The 25,310-nt window shown below is 41.1% G+C and overlaps 1 protein-coding gene across 1 annotated transcript in view; it reads right to left on the bottom strand.

The window, feature by feature from the left end:
• Nucleotides 1-25,310, bottom strand: part of snx29 (sorting nexin 29) — a 143,548-nt gene that overhangs the window by 62,294 nt on the left and 55,944 nt on the right. The window contains exon 15 of the mRNA XM_085465703.1: nucleotides 4,740-4,846. Coding sequence (XP_085321829.1) covers nucleotides 4,740-4,846 — 107 coding nt within the window. The remainder of the gene's footprint in view (nucleotides 1-4,739; nucleotides 4,847-25,310) is intronic.

Genomic DNA, 25,310 nt, shown 5'->3' with positions numbered 1-25,310 from the left:
TTGAGATTTCCTGCAGCCAGTCACTCTATTCATCTGTATTTGTTCTCCCAGAACAAACACTGTAGACTGCAAACTCCACCTTGAATTTATTAGAGGATTTCTTCTCAGCTATAGCATGCTAGCATGGTTAGCACTAAAAGTAAGCTGATACCATGTCACGTGCAATGCACACAGAGTTTGGATTTTTTGTGTGTGTGTTTGCTTCAACTGTCGTTCCTGTGTGATTGATGCTGTGCCTGACAATCAATTAGTCGCAACTAGGGATGGGTACCGGTATTCTGACATAAACGGTAGTAACCAGACCGAAAAGCAGCGCACATTTCGGTGCTTTTTTTCCCTGAGATGTCATACACTTTGGATTCTAGCCAATCTGTCTGTGAAGGTTCCCAGTCATCCAGGTCATCGTAGTCAAAGGAGCTTGCAAAGAAAAGCGTCTGGACTTCTTTAAGTTACTTGAAGACGTTTCACCTCTCATCCGAGAAGCTTCTTCAGGATCATCAGGGGGTCCTTTTGTCCCTCTGTGGGGGGATACTCCCACTAGGTTTATATCTGGGACTCTTATAGCATTTTGTTAAAAGCCGAGAAATGCACCGTATTTGATAGCTTGCTGCGAGACCTCACATCGAGCACATCTACTGCGGGTGTGGTGCCTGTTATTGGACCCGGAGTTAGCAACATCCCCCAAAAACCCGACCGGGAGAGTCCTGGCCCCTAGCCCTGCCAGTGTAGCAGAAATGATGACGGACGATGGCTGCAGCAGCCGTTCTTCTCTGCGTGAGTAGCTTAATGTTGTCCCTGTGTAATTTACATTGAGTAGGCTAACCACGTTATTACATTAATGCACGTAAGGTGAACTAGCAAACATCACCATAGCTACATGCTGCTGTCTTCTTGTTTGATGGCAGATGCTCCCTTCACCCTGGCCAAAAAGGCTAAAACGACCAAAGAAAAAGTGGAAAACAGCTAAACATGAGAGGTTTTTGGACAAAGTTTGTGTTTTTTCCATTGATTAAGCACTGCTTCCAGCCAAGAGTGATGCCATAAATCCCCTATAGCTGCAGAAAAGGCTAACATTGTTACCTTTTTACAAAAAAAACAGCTAAACATAAGAGGTTTTTGGACAAAGTGTGTGTTCTCCATTCTTTAAGCACCGGTTCGGGCACCGGTTCGAGCACCGTTTAAGCACCGGCACCGTTTCAAAAGTACCGGTTTGGTACTGGTATCGGATAAAACCTAAACGATACCCTTCCCTAGTCGCCACATGAAGCCCAGACAGGATGCTCGTGTCCTGTGACAATTCCAATAATCACTCTGCATGTTGCTGTCTTCATTGTGCACAGAAAAGGCAGAATGTTGGCGCAAGATTGGACCGGCTCTGCCATCTTACTCCACCTAGCTTAACCCAAACCAGCAATCACAGCACTCCAGTGATTGCTGGACTTTTCTTGTTGGCAATATGTTGAATAAGAATAACTTAACTATTATGTCATGGCTCAAGTTTCTTATTTAAATAAAAATTTATAAAAAAAATTGTGCCATTTTTCTTCTTTTCAAAGACACTGAACTGGGACCAGTTCAGCCCACACATCTCAACTCTGCTATTTCCGTTCATGAAAACACACACACAGAGTTTTCCATTAAAAGCCATTTTTCTGCTTTGCCCGTCTCTATTTCACACTAATATCCCACTGCACTGAATATTATGGTAAGTCCTATTAAGGGAGACAGCTGACAGCACTGGTGATGAACAATAATAAGAACATTCTGTATCTCCTGTTAGCTGCAAGTCTTTCTTGTTCCATTTTCCTCTGTGGTTTGCTGTTATCTAAAGAGCAAGCACTAGCCTCACCAGAGCAGTCACACTCACATTTTACAAGATCCCTACTCTGCAACTTATTACCAAACAGGGACGAGGAAAATACCTGCATCCTGCACGACAGGATAATTTATACCAAGTTGGATGAAGGACAGAGTCTGCAGGGTGATTGTGCTCCACACTGTCCTCCGGTCTTGCTGTAAAGGCCCAAATGACACTGACAGCTCGGTAAACGAACAAATAAATAAGTAAACATCATTAAAAATGCACCATACATGCATGTGCATAAATAAGTGAGGACACAGTTTGGGGAAACACAGACTGAATTATTTCTTATTAAAAAAATATAAAACCTCAGATGAATTATTCATGCAGACACCCTCACACGTGTCACTACCCATTAGAATACACTCTTACTGGGAGTGTTGTCATATTGGTCAATCTAACAGTAAACTGGACACAGCTCTCATCATTACTCAGACAGCAGGCAGAGTTATGCCTTATGTCCTATTATTATAGAGCTTCCTGAGATCCTCAATTGATGTTTTTGTAAAGAACCTGCTCGGGGAAAAGCTCTGTTGGCACTGTTATGGGTTTTAAATCAATGCAAATGCAGAAAGTCCAATTTCTCTACTTTATTTAGTTGGAGTAGCCTGGGGACATTTTTCCCCAAAACTAAAAGCTCTGAATGCAGGTATTAACGCAAATCATGACCTCATTTACTTTGATAATATATACAGTAAGTGAACACTTTGTATTGTGAAGTAGAAGCTGTGACTTCCCCCGTTCGTTTAAAGCAAACAGAAGCTTTCTGAAACTCGGGCACCGGCAGATGATCCTGAGAGTGAAATGCAGACGGGAACGTCGTGTTTATCCTTCCGAGTAAAATAAACAAAATAAAACTCAGAGTGAAAAATCAACTTCTTTGAATTGAGGCGCAACAAGGTTTATGTGGTTGGAATTTCAAAAGCTTCATTTCAAAGACAGACACAGCCACAGTACATTACAGTTTCTGTACTACAGCGTGGCAGTCACGGTCATTTTTTTGAAGATGGGTGGAACTGGTTACCTAATCCTACAAATACAAGACTGAACAAACAGCGTAGCCCAAGGCATGTGTGTGGGAAAACCCTAAAACCTTCCCCACTTTATCAACTACTTTGGTCTAAACAGGACCATCATCATTTACTAAATTCAATAATATACTGTAGGGAAGTCAGAAGTGATGTGAAGTTTATGTAGAAGCACATTTAAGTGCAAACTGTTCGACAAACAAAAGAATATGAAATAAGATAACAACAAAACTGATCAACCTCAGTCTGTATGTCTGGGTGGTGGCGGTTAGTAATACTGGGTTACCACCTGTAGAAGTTCTTTGATGACCCTGCAGTGGTTGGCTGCACTAAGGGTGGGCAGGAGTTGAAGTACAGAAAGCTGGTCACTGCAATGAATGGCAGAATGGACTGGAGGACCAACAGCAATGCTCCGCACAAGAAGGGGATGAGTAAACTCTACTTTCTAAGGAAGCTCAGATCCTTTAATGTGTGCAGCAAGATGCTGGAGATCTTCTACTAGTCTGTGGTTGTAACTCCCATCTACTTTGCTGCTTTCTGCTGGGGGGAGCAGCATCAGTGCCAGAGATGCCATCGTTTAAGTCACTGAGGGCCAGCACGTAACTGAAGATTTAATGTACATATTATTTATTACTACTCTTTTGAAAATTCTCAAAAGTCTTATTTTTATTTTACTTCTCTATATGTAAATTTTTGGACTCTCTCACAGTATAACGCCCTCATTATGTGCTTTAACAAGAAAGAAAGAACCCACCTTCTGACAAAAATGGGGTGAAACATAAATCCAACAGCAGTAAACAGAAATCAGTATTCAGTCTGCTTTAAAAGCCAAATAATGCTCATACGAGTTTCAGAAATGAGTAATTTTGGAAAGCTCCTGATGTGAAGGTGCAGTTTGGTCCACTGCAAAGGCCTGATCTCCTTTATGTTTTAATCAGGACCTTGGGACAGCTAGGAGCATCTGCTCAGCAAACCTCATTGATCTAGTTGGAGTGAGCAAAGTTAAAAGATCAGAGACGTAAACAAGTGCCAACCCATGTAATGGCTTAAAAACAAACAAGAAAATCTTCAAATCAATTCTAAAACTCAGCAGGAGGCAGATCTAAGGAAGCCAACACGAGTGATATCTGGTCTTGCTCGCATGAGCCAGTTTAACAGCTGAGCAGCTGCAGTCGGCCAAGCAGTGACAGACTGAATAAAGACGCAACAGTCGAGACAAACTGAGGCCATGGATGCCCTCTGAAGCAGAGCAAAGAAGCTCGTTTTAACAACAGCATGGATCCGTTTATCAAACGCAAAAAGTGCCGTGCAGACCACTCCCAGGTTCCTCACACAGAGTTTTATAGATCCTTAAAGGCCTGAAGCAGTAGAAAAAAATGAACATGTGAAACTAGTGGTCGAGCAAAAGCTTAGCAGAAAACGTTAACTGAGGTCACAAATCGAGTGATTATTTTCTCATAGACCTCAATAAATCTGACTACTTTTCACAACCACAGGAGTCGCCCCTTGCTAACGATGAGATAAACACAAATTGAAATGGCAGTTTAGCTACAATTAATCTTATCCGTATTTATTAATGTGGTAGAAAACACAGGGAACCGCTCTGGAACTAAACCCAGAGATACAATTTGTTATTTTATCTCTCCTGTTAGCACAATAATTGTCTTGAAGTGTGAAAATTGAGAGCAATGCAATGTCTCAAACATGAGGAACTAACATTTACAGTATGTCGCTCATGTGATGAACTGGAGGGAACCTGGAAACTTCCTGGATTTTATTATAAACAAGCTTTAAAAACATTTGACGCTGATCCTTCTCTCTGTAGCAGTATGAATGAGGACAACACTCACCTCGATGAGTTTGCGTTCATAGCTAGCAGCCAGCTCCTCAATGTCGCCCATGAACTTATTCTGTGGAATTGGAGTCTGCTCTTCGCTTGACCGCAACACGGACAGGGCTGCAGCAGACAGAGAAAGAGAGAGAAGGAGCATTGACAAAGATGAAAAGATACTGAGACATGTCCAAAGGACACGCTGTGGTGAAAAACTCATATTACAGAGTCATCTTCTGTGGTGAGCTTTGACACTGGCAGCTGTTCCATGTCTTGTTTTGAACAACGCAACCATGCAAACACAATGAATCTCAATTTGGAATGCGATATGAGTATAACAATATAGTCTGCTTGAAAGACAACAACACGTCCACAGAGTATGCACTCTCTTAGAGTATGCATATATACTTCCTTTCATGTGCACTTAAAACCACATTTTTCTTTCTCAGAAATCTTCTTACTGTTCTGTCAAAATGATAAACTCCCCTTCTCTCACCATTGCCTGTTCTACTCCGACTTCCTCTTCAGATAGAGTTTATTGTTTCTTTGCACTACTGTAGCTTGCTAACTTGCTAAAGTCATCCCAGCAGAGCCTGAAGCGGCGCTTCTGAGCCTATTAACGTCAACTAATCCAGTTCCCTCAGCAAAGAACGGCAGAACACGCTAAAGTCAGAGCACTGAATCTTTTTCCTTCTTTTTTCCAGAAGGTGGGTGTAAGATGGATTGTTTTTTCACCTCAGCAAAAGCAAATGAACAGTGTTATTTCACTGCCACCACACATAACAAACACAGAGACTAATAGACTGAGGCTAGAAGGAGGGAGAGACAGGGAGAGAGACATGAGCCAAGACAAATAAAAGAGGTTGAAAATAAATTACACAGGAACATATTCAGCATGTCCAAAGGCCCGACAGAGCTCAAATAAACTCGTGGCAATGGCTCTTTAGGGGGAGGTTTTAGAAAATCTACAGCTAGACTGTAATTATAGAGAGAACCTCCAGCAAGTGTCTGAACGTCTAGACAGAGTGAGACAGGTATTGATGAAGGAGCTTCCTGTGGTTCCAAACAAAGGTACCGTAGGGAGAACAGCTGCTGAGAATCACAGGCAGGTACAAGTTCACAAATAAGAGGAGTAAAGTTATCCAAGTGGACTGCTGGTACGCACACATAGCTGTTCACATACTGTAAACATGTGCATGTTATTCTCTGGAGCAATAGTTCTCCAGGTTTTTTAAAGGTATTTCTTTGTTTTCCTTTGGACATTGGCTGCTTTTTTCATTGATTTCCAGTCCAGTCCTTGTACCTGACCATTTTTACAGAAATGCCTTTCACAAAATAAGCTTGTAGCTAAAAAAGCTTAAACACTAGAGCCTATGAACCCAAAAAAGTACCATCAGCTGAGTGACAATGATCCCAAACACACTTGCAATGCAATAAAAGCAAATAAAAACCTGGATAGAAAAACACACAATGGAACGCTATCCTTCATGGATCAGCATGAATTATTTTCTCGCTGAAACTGAACTGACCTGTCTTCCCCATGTGATGTTTGTGTAATGTATGTATGGTATGTATGGCAGCCTTAACCCAATTTTGGGATGAATAAAGTATCATCAATCAATCAAAAACTGTTCACTTGTATACCATGTTTCTATGTATGTTGCCAAAAGTTTCAATAAATCACTGCAGCTCTCTGCCAAGTGCAGTGATTACTTTGCCCAGCAATGTCTGGCAGAAATCACCATTTGTAATAATGTACCACTTTAACAAACAAGTCATCTGCAAAAAAGAAATCAAGGAATTGTGAGGTGGCCTTTAACGAGGAGAAACAGGAATAAGGATGGGAAAATATCTTCTCCATATTTTCATTAAACGTTTCCAACAGCAGTTTACACCCAAAATTAGTACATACAAGTGAACATATACAACAAACAAACAATTATGTGCAAGTAAATATCAGCAAAAAATAGAGTCAGGAAACCCTGAGCTGGGACCATTCTCATTGTAGAGTCACCGCATAAAAACCAGTGAACAACTTTTATAACAAAAAGCAACCTGTGACATTTTTAATGAGGTTTGTGAGTCCACTTAAAGAGTCACTCAGAGCTTCAAACCAGTGGTGTCTAGTCTCCTGCTGCTGTCTCGTAACAGCTCCAGTTTTAGATAAAACATTCATGGCTGCAGAGCTGCACATTTTAAATTATCAAGGTAAATTTTATAAAAGGCCAAAGTGTTTAATTAACTTATTTTCTGAGTAACATTTAAAAAGCCTAAAGGGATTTAAAGGAAAGCATAAGCACCCCACGGACTTGACAAAATCTTCATATTTCTCTTATATAAAGATGTATGTACGCATGCAACAACAGAAACACCTCAGGAGGCTGACAGAAGCACATCATCACAGCTCCAACAAAGCGGCAGCGGCAAAGCAATCCCCCAGCTTATCTCTGGCCCGCCAACAGCACTGTACTGTATACAACAGTCAGCAGCCTAATAGCCTAGAAAGCTACAGTACACCGATATACACGGAGATAGAGAGAATGAAAATTTATAAATACTATAAAAAATACTGAAAGACATATTTCCCCAGAGAGGAATCCAAGATGCCCGCACACACACACACACACACACACACACACACACACACACACAAAATCAAGCATAAAGAGGCAAACACACACACACAGAAAAATGCACATACATAGAGGACTGCTGACGGTGGAGCTTGCCATACCAATTTAACTCAGCTCTGAAGGGGTTTTTCCCCTTAAGTTGGATTTCTGTTACCTGTCACACTGATACGCTCTTAATAATGAAAATACAAGGAGTGTGTGGGCAGACGACAGAGGAGAGATAGTGAGAGGGGATTAGGAGGGAGGGCACACACAGATGTTCCTGATTCTAGGAAATTGAGCAGACAGCTGGTTTGGAATAACAAAACTAACTGAGCAACCGACCAAGCAGCTGTGTGTGTGTGTGTGCGTGTGTGTGTGTGTCCTGAAGAAAACCTCCAAAATATTGAGCTCTATGTGAGCAGATGCTTCAGCAGAACGAGCATTAGACATCGTCATAAGACTGTTTACTGGTGTTTGTGAGTGCCCTGTCCCACTCCCAGGAGTGTGAGTCTCCAGAGACATCTCTGAAATGATCACAGCGTGTGAGATAATTAGTCACTTAAGTGACGAGGTCCACTGAGACACACACATTGGGGAAAGACGGTGGAGTAAAGTTTTGGGTTTGGTTGTTAGGAGTGTTTTTGTGTTTTCAGTTACAAAGCAAGTTCATGTTTATAGGGAAGTCCATGTCATTTAGTCCATTGAGTTACTTTGCCTAAAATAAATGATTTAGTAATAAATGCATGAGAGGCTAAAATAATTCTGACCTTGCAGTACAAGGTAATGTGGAACATATATAATCTTTACTCTGACCCTGCACATATGAATGTTCTTACAGACAGACTTCCCGGTTAGTTGTGTCTTATGTTCACAGGACACAGATGGATGCGTGTATTTTCATAAAGCTTCCAATTAAGGTTCCAATTCAAGCAAAACAAAAGTACTCATTGCTGAATGACTCAATAACATCATGCCAAGTATTCTATTAGATGTGCAGTTTTGTATTTGTAAGTTCTTTTTGCTAATTCTTCAATCCTTGATAAGTAGGGCTAACACAAGTTAACCCCCTTTGTTAACTTTCCCTATCACGCACAAGGCCACAAGTCCAGACACGCCTGAGGCCACGTCCACACTAATACGTTTCGTTTGAAAACGCATCTTTTTCTCTCCGTTTTGGCTTTACGTCCACACTGAGACGACGTTTTCGGTCAAGGAAAACAGAGTGTTTTGAAAATGCTCTCCAAAGCATATACATTTGAAAACGCCGTTTTCGCGTCGCAGTGTGGCCAGCGAACCAAGCCTTTTCGAAAACGATGACACATTTAAGTCATGTGATGCAGTCATGTGACCAATTAACCTAAGATAGAGGGCATTATACAGCAGTTGTTTTGCTTGCTCTCAATTTTGACAGCCCTATTAAAGATTAATATCAGTCTGTACATGCTCCACATAGCTTTTCTTCTAATTCTTTAATTCTCACTCGCTTTTGCAACTTTGTACTTTAGTGTTAGTCGCAGCAACAACTCCACCTCATTGTGAGTCCGTTTAAAAAACTCGGTGCTTTTCTTCAACATTTTGCCGCCACGTTTCAAAGAGTTAGTAAATAAACGGCAGACAGAAATGAGGCAGGTCGAATCGTCTTCCGCTTCATGCATGCGCAGTACAGGAACATAAGCATTTTTGGTCGTTTCAGCGTGTACGTACAACTCTGTGAAAACGACTGAAAACGATAGTGTGGACGAGGAGCGTTTTCAGAAGAAAACGCCGTTTTCAAAATATCCTGGCTAGTGTGGACGTAGCCTGAGAGCAAGAGCCACACAGCCGCCTCCCTTAGTAATATAGTAACTAAAAATTGAGCTACATCAACCACCAGTGTGCAGTACTTTGCAAAATATGCCAGGAAACTGTTCATGCTAAAAGTGAAAACGACAAACCTGTTTCCAAAAACACATCGCCAAGTACAACCAGGAAGAGATACCAGTAGGTGTTGGCGTGGATTGTGTGGCTCCTGAAGATGTACAAGTTCCTTCAATGACAGTTATTGTTAGACTAAAATGTTAACCCATGATTTTATTAAATTTTCCAGTGAAAACACTACCTTGGCTACTTTGGTGCTTACACTTGACTGATAATACTGCTGTTGTATCCTTGTGGCTATAGAGTCATCCAGGTAGTCTGTCAGCATTTTGTTCAAATGAATGCTGCTGCTTACAAGCTGCAATCACTGAGAAAATATTCACTATATCACAATAAACATCATTATAGGAAATTTTCCATGAAAGATCATAACCTTGAGGCTATATTGCCCAACCCTACTTAATAGAAATCCTGGGAACAAGACCATGCTCCATATTTTGTTTTAAATTCAATGGTCCCTGAAACATCATCCTGTTAAAATTGGTGTCAAACCTGATTTAGAAAAAAAAACCTTTGAAAAACTTGGTTACTTTGGATCAATAGAAGTTTTTGATGGCTGTATGAAGCAAATGAAACTATATACAATCTCCCAGTGAAACACAGACGAGCAGAAATATTTCCTCTCTCCTTCAGCCTGATGTCGCCACAAGCTCAAACTATGCATAAGAAGAGTTGCCAGATAAACTCCATCTGGCCTTGAAGCACTTCAAAAGCAGGTTCATATGTACTGCGTATGAAATACAGAAAGCTCCCATAAAGAATGACCTAAACCTTCTGTGAAATCAAGGAAATCCTGAAATATCCTTTCTAAAGTGGGAGCTTTGACTGGTGATAATAACATCAGTGCCAGCAGTCGAGAAAGCGGGGCAGAGCCTGACACACTTGACTAATGCTGCTCCGTCCATTAGCAGTAAGGAGACGTGGCTCTGCATCCACGACCCTGAGCACGCAGCAGACTGAAGAACAAACAAATGTCCATCCTGCTACAGATGAGCTGCTGAATAAAACATGCGAAGTGCTCCCACTACAACAGGACTTATGTGTAATCAAGTGAAGCGCTCCTTGTAATGCCGTAACGGCACAAACCTGCGGCACTCACACCACTGTGAAATTGGGGCTCTTCTGAATCTTCCATTTCTTATCTCTGTATGAAATCGCTCCATCCCTCCCAGCTCCCGTTTCCCATCCTTTGTTCTTACTGTTTTTGTGCCATTAACTTTCTTTCATCTCTTTGCACTTAAAAAAAATATGCGCGTCCTTGTTTTGCTTGAGTCTTCTCCTCTATTAAGAATTGATTTGGTTTCTCTTTTTCTCGTCTTTGCCGCGTCCTTCTTCCCAACTTTCTGCTCTTTCGTGCTGCCTTCATTCATCTCCTCTCACCTGCTTCTTCTTTTAAATCTTACTCATCATTCTTCCTTCACCTTAATGTCTGGCATCCTCTTTTGTGCAGGTAACTTTTAATCATGCATATGCACGAAAACTATAATTTAAAATGCACACACACACTTGGACATCAACAGAAACATAAGAAAGAAAGATCAAAAGATGAGCTGATAAAAAGGGGGGGAAAAAAAACATGTTTTTTTTTCTCTACTAATGACAACATGCCTTTCTCCAACTCACACAAACACACACAGCTGAGTTAATCACACAGCCAGGCCATGTATTGTGGATGGGCTGGCTGGGGAGCAGGCAGGCGGCTGACTGCGTTAATTAATGAGTGCTAATCAAAAGCAATCTTCTTTCATTTTCTAATCGTTCATACTTCATTTCTCCCGTTCTCCTCCTTCCTTTGTGTATCAGCACTAAGAAAGAAAAGACAGAGGGGAAAGATCAGAGCCGCCTTGCTCCCGTTACACGGGACAAATAGCACAAGATTTTCATTCACCCAAACGAGAGGCAGAAGGTGTGGAAATCACTGTTCTCCTCGCTCTGATGGGTCCAATCAGGGGAGCTCTGTGCCAGCCTGGCTCAGTCAGGGGTTCGCTGATCATGAGTGGAGAACCGACGACATCCTGATCCCACATGCGCCCCACAAGAGCACACGCTAGCTTTCTCTCTCTTACTTGTCTTTAGCCTTCCTGAGTTGTCTGAAGTGGCATAAAAGGAGCCGCTCCAATTATAATGAGCAGAAAGAAAGCGAAGGAGGAAAGGGTTTTTGTTTTCTTTAGTATGAGCTTTGTAAAGGACTTCACTTCAACAAAGACAAATGAGAAACGTGAACAAACGACTAAATGTTGTGCGCTTAAACTGACAATCAGATTATCCTCTGAGTAAGCTATCAAACACAAAGGTTCAGGATTTTAATTTAAACGTTAAACAGCAACAACGTGCGCCATTCTCCTGGTTTAACCCAGAAAAAGTTGTTCATAAAAACACTGAAATCTGCAGCACAACTTTGAAAATATCTGTCTGCTTGCATTTATTCCTTTGCTTTCAATGGTAGTATTTGAGTTTGTTTTTTTCCCCTCCAGGAAGAGTCCAGAATTGCTCCAATCATAGCAAACCACCATCTATCACACCAAACTGCACTTTCCAGCCTTGCACGACACAAAAGGAGAGAAACAGTTCAAAGTCCTTTTCTTTTACCCTTGCGATATCTTTTGATTCGCAAACAACACGTCAACTTCTCTCACAGCCGTTTTAACAGAAATCTAAAATCATTCTTCTTCCTAAAATGGAACAGAGAAAGTTACTTGTTGTCCGCAAGCCGACCTGACCTCCAAACAATGCCTTTTTTTCTTGATCTAGTTTCAAACAATCAGCTGGACGCTGTCAGATAGAACTTTAAAGCGTAAAATCAGATGCGGTGAAACGGACAAAAACATTTACAGCGAGGAGAAGAAATGTCACATGCCTGGTGGTGTAATGGCAACAACAGTATGGTCGTGACTCATGCAGAACATTTGCAACGGTGACGGCATGCAGGGGAGTTTTTGGTCACGATATTGTGGGACAATCACACATTGAAACACCGGTTTGATACACCTTTGCATTTGGATATTTATTAAAGTTTTAAAAGGTAAAGGTTTCAATATTCTTATATTTAATAATATAATATCACCCTGATCACTTGCATTTACAGCTTTAGTGAGAAGCTGTTTTAAGTAAAAAGCTCACCAGTTGTGTTTTGTTTGTTTTTTAAAAAAAAGAAGAGAAAAGGAGCCGTTTGTTGGACAAAAGTGGCCAGAGGCATTAAGATGTGAGGCATCAACAACAAGAAATAAAGTGAAAAGTAAGACGCAAACAGTAGACGTGACATTCGCCTTTTATTATCGTGTGGAGAATTCAGAAAGCTATATGTAACATTATTATTTTGAAAGTGACTTAGCTGGCTGAAATAGCTTGTAACACCTGTTAAAATAAGGTTTTAAAGGCTAACTAGATGCCGGGTGCTAAAATCGTCCTCTGACATGTGCATTTTTTAAGCGAATCAACATCAGCTTGTTAATGTTTTTAGTCCTGAACAGCAGCTAATGGAGCAGACTATTTTTTCCCAGTGGGCGTAGTTTTCAGAGAATGATACATGTGCTCTGTCATGGCGGCACATTTAGCAGCAAGAGCCTCGGGCAAAGGGTTGGTCGACACAAAATAATGACGGGGCTGGTAAATTGTAATGTCCCTCTGTGGCTGCGGGAAATGTAATGTGAGAACGAACATGTTTCAACATAAACATGGAGATGATATGAAATCGTGGATATCAACAGAATTGGTAGACAAGGAACTAACTTTTTGTTAGTCTTTCTGGTTTCCACTTGTACTCAGTGTTCTGACTACTATTAACCAATCACGGAGCAGGATTTAGTCTACTTATCTGCAACTAGCTAAAAATGCCAGTATGTTTTACTATCAATCTGATTTGGTATTTATGTTGAGTATTGAGGTTTAGCAGTCATGTGATCATTAAAAGCATTAAATCATTTTGTCCGTCATTTTGGAGTAAAGTGAATGAGGTTCCATAGACCTGGAGACCTGTCAGTGGGTGTTGTCCTTGATTTGTTAGGAAAAGCCTCCTTGCGACTGGTTTGGTCTTTATCAGATTTCTGCAGCTGCATGAAATTTGCATGGACAACAGCTATTTGTTTGCAAACAACTAAAAACTCTCAGCGATAGTGAAACTGTGAGAAATGCAATACAAATCCTACAAGACGGCTGCAACTTTCACTTGATCAGTTTCTGGATTGCGTCACATTTTTAGAAGTTTTACTACTTGGCTAATAGTTAGCGAGTGTTTGAAAGTCAGAGTCTTGTGTGCAAATCGCAGGTGAGTGCAGGAATCTAGGGACCAAAGCAATCACAGGCAGGTTTTTGGTGCAGCTTCCTGTTTGCAGCCAATTTCACCCAGCAACAACCAGGATTCTCCAGGAACCACTCAAAAACCAGTTGGGGAACACACATTTGTCACTAACGAACAGTGATTGTGTTGCACCCAACATGGCGGACAACTTTCAAGAGACTTCAAGTATGTGCACCTGAAATCGCACGAAAAACCTGTCTCCCCCCCTCAAGAAGATGAGGGGAGGAAAAAAAAACACTCAAATGCAGGCAAACATTTTTTTAATAGTAGTATTACTACAGTTTTGTGACAATAGCAAGAAATGTTAAATATTAAGAATCGTATGCAGTGAATATTGTGCAGGATTGTGTAGAATGAGAATAAGAACAAAGGTTTTTCAGTATGAGACTCCTCACAGTGCAGAAGATACAGAAGCCTGTGAATTTCTCCTCAGGAATCAGAAAACATGTTTTGTTTTATGTACTCTACAAATTGCCTTTTCTGAAATGACCCAATTTAGCTGCCAGGATCAATAAAGTTCATCTGACACTCTTAAAAGGACTCAGGCGATTAAATCTGATTATGTTAGTGCAGGTAATAATGAGAGTTTCAATCTGCAATCAAACTGTGCCATGTCTGCTACAACACTGATCAAATCAGCACTGATTGTTTGGACAAGCGCATAATCCGAGTAAGTTGTCAGAGTGACCCGAACACGTTGCCACGCCGTATTCTCGAGATTATTGCTTTTTCCAAGCGAGGCATTACATCTCTGAACGTGTGTTTTGAGCACGTATTTTCAGCACTGTCCTGATAAACAGCACATTTGTAAACAACCTGCTGCCTCAAATGTTCCCTTTATTCTGTGTTTTATTGTCAGCGCGGCATGTTCTTTGGTTGTAATTACTTGTATTACCGTCAAGTCTCCATTTGCTCTTCTCTTGTCTTTGGTTCTCTGCTTCTGAATGACCCAGTTTCACCGCTTAGATTATTAAAGTTTCATTTTATCATCTGCTCTAATCTGAGGTACTCCGCCTTTGTTTCAGCTCGACACCTCTCCGCATTACGTGAGCATCCACTGAGGTTTGCGAGCACGACGCTGTGCGAGCAGTGTGAGGTACAAATAATAAGATGGGACACCACTCGTGTAGGAGAGAGGAGAGGGATGATCAATATTTGGATAATGTGCAGCGGAAGGATTGAATAAATATTCATAAGAAGTGTGAAAGCATATAAATGGCTTAATCATAGAATCTCGTAGTCTGAATCAAAACAAAAATGGCATTGCAGTGTGCACATGTCACGGTGATGAAGTTATGAATGCATAAACCATCACAAGAAAATGTTTCACACACAAACACACAGAGAAGAGGCTTACAGGCAAAACACACACACAGAACCCACTGCTCCCTTCTCCATGAAAAATCTCATTTTACAAAATTAAACCTGAGTTAGAGACTTCCTCACCCGGTGCATATTTTGTACTTGAAAATCACCACAGGGAAAACTCGAGTTGAGTCAACATCCTGTCCACAGAACAAACAAATAAGCCAATTTCTTACGGTGGTCAAACTTTTACAACCCAGAAATGTGTTTTCCTCACTACTGATGGTTCGCTTGCCGTAAACTCAGACATGCAGAGGAGGGGGATCATCTTAATAACTATTTACTGCCCCAAAACAAACCAAGCTCCACAGCAACTAACTGAAACGTCCCTCCACATTCAAGTTCAACTTTAGTTATTCATAGGATCACTTGAGATAAAAAGACTCGGAAGGACAGAATCACTGCTGTGGGGGGCGGGTAATTGAATTTGGGCTTCTTAAGTCTGCACCTTCAGCACAGCATGCCAAGGTCTATTCTACAAATGGGTAGCTGTTAGTACAGCAGTTTCAAAAGAGTGACTATCCCTTCTTATCCTGGAACAGTTAAGCACAGGTTGCGTTTGAAATTCACATTATCTCGACGGAGCACAATCTGAGTGAATCTTTGATCTGACAGCGCGTCACTTGTTTTGTAGCCCATTCCTCCATCTCCTGTCAGTGTATGTTAACTGTATGTTACTGTACACTGAAGGCTGGAAGAAAAATCTGTGTGAACAGGTGACTGAGCCTGCTAATGCGTGTTTTCAGATGAGACAAGAAGAAAACCTAATTATTCCTATGATCAAAGCAATTATTAGGAGAAAGAAGGGGGGAAAAAAACTCTGACCCAAAAACGTCTCAGCTGGAAAGCATCACAGCTCAATCTGCCGCGGCCTATTAAAAGAGTTATTAAGCATTCGCGGAGCGCTTACAGACACTCATGCATGACAAAATTTGCACATTTACAGAACCAATTCCGTGCAAAAATGTGAGCCAGCTCGCGTAAAATAATACTGACACACACAGTTATCACCCTTTTACTTACAGACTGACAAACAAAGGGACCTGCCAAAGACCTGGAGAAGAAGGCTGAAACAAAATATTTTTATTGAAATGTTTAACACCAGTTTAATTGCCATTTAGCATCCTGAACATTTGGCTAAAAGCTCTGCTATAGTTGGGTTGTTTTCTGTGTAAACAGAGGAGCCAATTTCTTATCTGATGGCTTCCCAACCTCCATGAAACTGAGCAAAATAAAAAATGACAAGCTGCTGTAGAATAAGCAGTTTGAACACATGCACTGCAGCCCTGAAACTCTTCGGTTACCTGAATTTAAAAAACACAGACAGATTAAAAGAGAATTCAATCTGCCGGCTCCGTGGTGGAAGCTCTGCGTGATGCCTGAATTTGGAGATTTGCACAGGTGAGAATGTGAGAACAGCAAAGATGATGTTTATTTGGATTAGAGGTCGGTGTTCTAAGCTATCAGCCAACTTGGTTAGAAAGCTGCATGCATGAACTGTATGCGCGCATAATAGTGTCGCAAACTTGCTAAATAAGATGCAAATACAAAAAAAGTCTGTGCAGCACAGCTGAAGCACAGACTTTACAAATGTCCATTTGGTAGAAGTAGGAATATCATTTATTAGATCATTTCAGAAATGCTCCAAATAAACAATGTCACAGTTTAGTTGAACATAACATCAAATACGGAGACTGAATTATTTTGTTGTCATTGTAACATGTGTCTGTGGGGACCGAATGGCTTTTGGAACCAGCCATAAGTGACCACTAGAGGAGCTGCAGTTCTTTGATGCTGGATTCATAGATATTTCTCACTATATATGAATGTATGATTACTACCAAGATATCAGAGCATCTACTATTTATCTGTATATAAACATTTCCATTTACTGTACGAGTAGATTAATGCCTAGTGACCGCTGTGACAACTACAAATAGCCAGCCAACCTTCAAAATGTGTATCAACATTTGAGGTCTGCACAGACAAAAACCACCTACTATCTTGTCTATTCCCATGACAACATGGCTTTCTTGTTTCCAGTCAAGTCTGCTTTCTTATAGCAGCAGAGTGCACGGTGTGAGACATACTTATATACAGTGGGGCAAAAAAGTATTTAGTCAGCCACCGATTGTGCAAGTTCCCCCACCTAAAATGATGACAGAGGTCAGTAATTTGCACCAGAGGTACACTTCAACTGTGAGAGACAGAATGTGAAAAAAAAATCCATGAATCCACATGGTAGGATTTGTAAAGAATTTATTCGTAAATCAGGGTGGAAAATAAGTATTTGGTCAATAACAAAAATACAACTCAATACTTTGTAACATAACCTTTGTTGGCAATAACAGAGGTCAAACGTTTACTATAGGTCTTTACCAGGTTTGCACACACAGTAGCTGGTATTTTGGCCCATTCCTCCATGCAGATCTTCTTGAGAGCAGTGATGTTTTGGGGCTGTCGCCGAGCAACACGGACTTTCAACTCCCGCCACAGATTTTCTATGGGGTTGAGGTCTGGAGACTGGCTAGGCCACTCCAGGACTTTCAAATGCTTCTTACGGAGCCACTCCTTTGTTGCCCGGGCGGTGTGTTTTGGATCATTGTCATGTTGGAAGACCCAGCCTCGTTTCATCTTCAAAGTTCTCACTGATGGAAGGAGGTTTTGGCTCAAAATCTCACGATACATGGCCCCATTCATTCTGTCCTTAACACGGATCAGTCGTCCTGTCCCCTTGGCAGAAAAACAGCCCCATAGCATGATGTTTCCACCCCCATGCTTCACAGTAGGTATGGTGTTCTTGGGATGCAACTCAGTATTCTTCTTCCTCCAAACACGACGAGTTAAGTTTATACCAAAAAGTTCTACTTTGGTTTCATCTGACCACATGACATTCTCCCAATCCTCTGCTGTATCATCCATGTGCTCTCTGGCAAACTTCAGACGGGCCTGGACATGCACTGGCTTCAGCAGCGGAACACGTCTGGCACTGCGGGATTTGATTCCCTGCCGTTGTAGTGTGTTACTGATGGTGACCTTTGTTACTTTGGTCCCAGCTCTCTGCAGGTCATTCACCAGGTCCCCCCGTGTGGTTCTGGGATCTTTGCTCACCGTTCTCATGATCATTTTGACCCCACGGGATGAGATCTTGCGTGGAGCCCCAGATCGAGGGAGATTATCAGTGGTCTTGTATGTCTTCCATTTTCTGATGATTGCTCCCACAGTTGATTTTTTCACACCAAGCTGCTTGCCTATTGTAGATTCACTCTTCCCAGTCTGGTGCAGGTCTGCAATACTTTTCCTGGTGTCCTTCGAAAGCTCTTTGGTCTTGGCCATGGCAGAGTTTGGAGTCTGACTGTTTGAGGCTGTGGACAGGTGTCTTTTATACAGATGATGAGTTCAAACAGGTGCCATTCATACAGGTAACGAGTGGGGGACAGAAAAGCTTCTTACAGAAGACGTTACAGGTCTGTGAGAGCCAGAGATTTTCCTTGTTTGAGGTGACCAAATACTTATTTTCCACCCTAATTTACGAATAAATTCTTTACAAATCCTACCATGTGGATTCATGGATTTTTTTTTCACATTCTGTCTCTCACAGTTGAAGTGTACCTCTGGTGCAAATTACTGACCTCTGTCATCATTTTAAGTGGGGGAACTTGCACAATCGGTGGCTGACTAAATACTTTTTTGCCCCACTGTATATACAAATAGCATAAAATCAGCCTCAAGATGTCCTGATATAATGGTTCTTCATTCTCTCTTCAAGTCAGAGAGCTCTCTTACATCCTAACAACATACAACCAAAACATCTCATGAGTAAGTACCTTTAATCTGTTTGGCAGGAAGACTGGCTTTTCACCGTTTTCCATGGAAATGTGTACTTTTACTGAATAACAAACAGACTGGGCTTTAGAGAGAGACCGGCACTCTTTAGGTTAAATATTTTCACACGGCGAACTTAACAGATACCTCATTTGAAATTTCAAGGATTAGAATCAGCACAGCCCATGTCTGTCAATCTGGTCTTCCCTTTGTTTCAACAGGAGACATAAGGCAAACCCAGATGTCTCACAAACAAAGAAAGTTTGTCGGAGAAAGCCCGGTGAAGCTTACTTTTATGATTAAACAGCGTGCTTTGTTCTTCTTCAGCGTAACTCTAAGCCTGCTTATGATGTGTGACCGGACACAGATGGATAAAAAAAATGAAAACCAGAACTTAATACGACTTTTAAGAGTGAAAGAGGGATCAAAGTATAACTATACTAAATGGTGAAAGAATCTAAAAGATGAGATCAGACTTGAGAGCAAGGGGTCAGAAGGCCAGTTCCCATAACAACCAACTGATGTCATACATACCATTGCATATAATAGACAGATGTAGCTACCCTCATGTCACCCTGTGATTTGTAGTTATAAAGTATCAAATTTGGAATTCACACATGAAGAAGAAGCTTTAGCCACACCCCTAGCAGCGATACCTCGTTAGCTTGGTAAGAAAGGTGCATCTGTTATTTACCTCAATATTAAGTGAAAATATCACCTGAGGAGAATAAAAGCTTTTAAATCACAGGGTAGCCCTACTTTATTAACTGTTTTACTTTGAACGAGGCAATAATTTAGAAAAAAGACCCGCGAGAAGTGGTGAAAGTAACAATTAAGACTATAAATCTTTAGTGAGGTCATAAATCAAATGAGCAGTAGGGCCATGTTCTTAACACACAACACTTCCTCCAGAATTACTGAATGACTGACTCACGGCTGAATTCTATTAAAGCTACTTTACACTCAATCATGAAAAAGGGGAGGGGGGGGGGATTCACTGGTGAATGAAAACTTGACATTTACTGGATGCTGTTGGTCCGAAGGAATTTATATTGTTAAAAAATAAACATGACACTAAATGTATCAAGCGCACAAAGTGCTGAGGTTGCATTTTCTGTGAAGCAGAGGAAAACCTGGATTAAAGGCACGTTTCTGATATAAGATTCTTCATAAGTAGCAGAAATTGGATTTGCTTTTTTAAAATAACATCTTTGTCTCCACTGCACGAGATGAAAAGGTGTAATTAGAGGTTTGCCTCTGTGTGACATCACAGCTACTTTCCTGAAAACGTCAGCAACCGCACAGCAGGCCATTTCCTTCTCATCACTTAAAGTAGAGGCAGCCAGCAGCACTTTCTCCGTCTCCAAGTATCTCTCTCACCTCTCCCACCATGCAGCTCAGCAGCTTTGCTAATTGACTGCCATTTTAGAAAGTCAATCTAATTGCTTTTTGGTTATCGTGCTAATAGTCTCTGTGCTGCTAAAGAGCACCTGAGCTTTCTAACATTCGACTTAATCACACAGACCATTCCTTTGCTCTTGGAGCCGCCCACTGACCAACTATCGTTTAACACCAGTGATTAATGAACTGTTAAAGGGGTCAAATTATGATATTATGTAACCTCACAGCAGCTAAACCTCAAAACCACAATTGGACGGTAGGTACTGGAAGCATATGAGATACTAGCAAGATACTTGGTGTATAAACGCTCACTTGGAAAACTTAGGGCTAATTGCTTTGAACTGGCTCAGCATGGTGGTGTGCTAACCACCACACCACCATAAATTGACCATAGATGTGGATGTGAATGGTTGTCTGTCTCTCTGTGTTATCCTTGCCACAGACTGACAACATGGCCTATGCCCATGCATGGATGGATGCATGGATGCATGCATGGATGGATGCATGCATGGATGCATGCATGGATGCATGCATGGATGCATGGATGGATGCATGGATGGATGCATGGATGGATGCATGGCTGGATGGATGGATGGATGGATGGATGGATGGATGGATGCATGCATGGATGCATGCATGGATGGATGCATGGCTGGATGGATGGCTGGATGGGAAATGGGCTACCATGTATTCAAGGTGGCCTTGGTCTGATGAATAAATAAATAAAGCATTACTGAGTAACACAAAAACCTCACTGTGAAGCCTCATAAAAATAAATAAATAAAGAGTTTTCTCTCAATCAGCCTTCGGTGGTGAAATAAAGACTGTAATAGTTGTCGGACTGAAAGGAAGAAAGAGTCAGAGAAGTCTGCTCGGTGCGATCTGTTTGCTTTGCTCAGTGAGAATGATTCTCTACTTGTCTCAGATTAATTACAGAGAAAGCAAACAGTGTTGACGGTGAAAAGAAAACATCCATTTAAAGTGCAATGGCAAAATAAATGCACTAAACATAGCTAAAGTAGCACTGTCACTAAAGTAGCATTGCCAAACATTTAGCCCTGACATCCTGGTGTGTAAAGGACCAGCGTCCCATATACTTGAAATAATAATTAAAAAATGACAGAAAACCAGAGAAACAAAGAAGCCCATGTTGCCATCCTGTCTGCCATGGATCACTGCCCAAACATGCACTGAGGTTTCAGAGACCTGAAGAAAGCCAGAAATAATGAATGATTTAGCACAGTATGATTTTCAGACTCTGCCCAAACACTAAGCTGTGATAGATATACTAGTTTTGCTAGCAGCTGTACTCAATGTAATGCTCTCAAAAGGATGCTAATATGTTTATAATCACCATGTTTAACAGGTGTTGGCTGTTGGTGTCACTATTTACAGAATACAGGACTCTTTTACCATTTCAGTTTGGCTTGTTAACATGCTAATCTCTGTAAACTTGCACTAAATTCAAAGTGTAGCTGAGGCTTATGGGTGTTAGTCATAATCGAAGTTTCACATAATTAAGTATGTGAAACAACGAAAGGTTGACTTAATGATCGTGCTTGATGAAAAGGGTAACATCATCCTGAAGAAAAAATTTATGTATATTTGATGTATAAATGTATAACTTTTCCAACAGTCACCATCAAAAAAACATTTTTGAACCCATCAGAGGAAAAGCCTGTGGTTCATGAAGGAGATTAAAAGTTATCCTTTGGGATGCCTGGGAAAAAAATTCTGCTGCACTTCCTCCAGTTATTGCTGAGATATTTCAATCTCAACTCGCTGACCATCAAACTGTCATTTCAATCCTCATAAAATAAAAAAGTAATAATATCATGAGGATGTTTGAGGTCCTCTTTTCTCAGTCTTCCAGCATACAGACACAGTTAAGTATTGCACTGCTTGTTCTGCAGGGCTAAACATTAATGTTTTTGTTTGAACATGCAGCCGCTTTAACAATAACAACATACTGTGATAATATCTGAGCAATCTGTGATTCCCACTCCTACAACAGTGCACGGCACAACACAGCACAGAGAAACCTTAAATCCGTGGAGGTCAGCAACAACAACACTGCATTACGTATTTCTATACAGAAAAAACTGTGCTCCTCAAAGCTGTTTTAGCATCACTTCAAAACTACTTTATTTATTAATCATTTCACTTCAAAACTATGTCTTTTATTTCAAGCAACAAAAAAGTGGAAATAAAATCCTCCTCCGTGACGAAATAAAGTCAAGTTCCCCAAAAGTGAAAGCAATGAGCATGTAATACAGAATCCACCGTAGAAGCCAAAGGAGGCTGCCAGTTATCTCAGTGATTGCCTCGTTTGTTGAAAGTAGTTATTTTAATGTCTCAAAATTAATATGTTAATGATCTGTTGATGTGCATGCGCTGCATGAAGTACTCTTAATGAGGATTTGGCTCAGGTGTCGGGAGGGTTTATTAAAAAAATGAGAAGCCTCGATATTCTTCTAGGTGTTTCAGATGAGCCAAGTGAGAGGAGACCCTGTGCTCTGGTTTTGCATGCTGGAAGGGGGGGGGGGGGGGGGGGGGACCAATATGGCAGAATGAGCATTAAAAATTGATGTTTCCATCTGGAAGCAGAGGAGAGGGAGGAATTTTGTCCTTCTTTCAACAGTTGATAGGAACAATCCTTACATTTAGCATTAAATGAAATGTGTTCTGTCTCTAACACTGAATTATAAAGACAGAGATAAAGGACAGAGAAAGAAAGAGTGGAAAAGTAAGGGCTGCTAGCAAGTGTAATTTAGACATTTCCTATTTTAGAGCTGAAGGAAAGCCGAGGGGACGGTGACAGAGCGAGGCTACTCAGACATACGTGACACACAGAGAGACAGAGACGAGAAAAAGACAGAAAAGAGAGCCGTGAATGAAAGACAACGAGGAAAGGAGGCAGAGAAGACAATATTACACACAGAGGTCATCTTGATCGAGAGAGGTCTTTGATTCGGAAGCCACCTGTGGGCTGTTACGACCTGCTTGAAACTAGCACATACAGACGCACACACTGAGGTACAAACTAATCTGCCCCAACAAAATGAGTCTAGCCTACAACTTAAGCCATCTTATCTAAACGCATACAGATTCATTTAAGTCCCCAAAAACGTGATAAAATGGGGCAAAATACTCAGACTCATTACAAAACGCATAAAAAAGGCTCACCTGTGCGAGCAAAAGAGACAAGTCCTGAAGTCTAGAGCAGGCAACAACTGATTTGATTACACTGTCAAATATTCATTTACGCTCCAGACAGAACTGGTGACAAACAGCAACACCAGTAGCATTCAAGCACACGTTCTCCAGTTACACAGCAGTCAGAAAAACAAATGCCAGCTGTTACTCAACAGAGCTCAGAAAAACCCACCAACACTCAGTCCAAGATGACTGTACCTCAGGTGACCGAGAGAACTCGCAGTGATATTCTCGCATGGCTTCTGTGGATTAGTCTAGCAATCTTTAGCAGGTTAGACAGTTTTATAACTGAGACTGGACACCATGTTGGCCAGTACCACCAAATAACAAAAAAAAAAAAACCCAAAAAACTGGAACACCTGGCTCAAACTTTGTGGTTACCTACATGTAATCATGTTCTGGTGCTGTGGGATTGGCACAATTTCCCATAATTGCTTTTCCAAATAAATTCTTCTCAGCAAAATCTTTAACAGCTTCTGCAAGTTAAGTGGATCGATACAGTCTCCTATTATTTTGAGCAACAAACACAAATCTTAATCTGAAACTTTTTGTAATGTGTGTTTAAATTTAATACACTGAGTGGTTCATGATAAAAATAAAACGAATCAATCCTCATATTTTTTTTCTGAATATCAGCTGTAGTCACAGCAGTCGCAGACACAGCCTGCTAGCAGAGATAAGACATTGACGTATCTGTGTTAAAACATCGAAAATGCACATCTTACTCCTCCTGGTGCTCATCCATTATGAATGAGGAGTGTGACATAGGCGGCAGCTCCATATGAGCTTCAGGAAAAAAGAGCCATGAAGAGGAAAGAAAGAGGTTGTGGAGCAAAGAGGTGGTACATTCACACCAGACAGGCAGGGGAGCGTGCGAGCATGTGTCGATAGTGCTCGGTAATGCAAATCCGCTCTCCTAGTGCGAAATCAACAGGTTCTGATCACTTTGCGTTTTAACAAAAGCAGCATTAAAAAAAAAGGCAAAGACCAAGTTTCGCAGAGTTTTTCTTTGTCCTTACTTCCATAGCTCTTAACTAGTATCATTAGTCAAAGCTGTCTGCAAATCAGTGATGTAGTCTGGTGTTACACTCGCTCTTGGAGCGAGGTCAGGCTGCCGCGGAGTGGAGCAAGATGTCTTTCCAAACTATTTAACAGTGTACATCTCATTTCCTTGCAGGCCATTACAGTAAATCTACATTACAGAGTGCTGTCAGTGGTCGTCTGCCTCTTCTCATGCTATTACAGAAAGGCAGCCACACTAAGAGCGTGCTACAGACTCATGGACACACTGCCATCTATGGGTAAAGGTTTTAGCCCTGCAGAGATCTAATGCATAAACAGCACAAAACTGTACTCACATAAAGTGGAGTCTTGTGTTTTACCCTCATAAGAACCACCAATACGCACAGCTTAGTCTCGCTACTGGCGACAGTACCTGTGGCTGTCTGTGTCAACACAGACGCACGGCAGACATAACTGTGTTGGTTTTTTTGTTTTTGTTTTGTTTTGTTTGTTTGTTTGTTTTGAGGGGGGGGGGGGGGGGCTTAAAAGACAAAATGATGAAATTTAGCCAAATTGGATATTATTTCAATAAAAAAGTGATAAACACTGCCACTACTACCACTCTCATATCTGCTGCTGTAAGTAAACAAATTTGCTGTGAGCCAAATCACTCACAGCACATCCAAAATGACCCCAAAGTTCATTTAGTTTTTTTAGTAGTGCTGAATTTTTAGGCCTACCAAAATAACTCCAGTAAGGCTGTAGTGAGGCAGTTTGTGATCACTGTCCATGGTGCTGAATCCAGAGCTGACCAGGGTGCTGCTTAAGATTAATGCTGTTAAACTTCCCACAGTAAATATTGAAGCTTTTACTGATACCTTAGTGCTGCTCTGTTGGTTTCCTTCACTTAGCTTTTTAGTTATTTTTCTGCCAAGGCCTGAGCAAAGGTGGA

The sequence above is a fragment of the Copadichromis virginalis genome, linkage group LG8 (genome assembly GCF_057382275.1).
Source record: "Copadichromis virginalis isolate Kocher_CV1m ecotype Utaka linkage group LG8, C_Virginalis_male_GT1.1, whole genome shotgun sequence".
In the NCBI taxonomy this organism is placed as follows: Eukaryota; Metazoa; Chordata; class Actinopteri; order Cichliformes; family Cichlidae; genus Copadichromis; species Copadichromis virginalis.
This window is presented reverse-complemented; position numbering and strand designations above follow the sequence as displayed.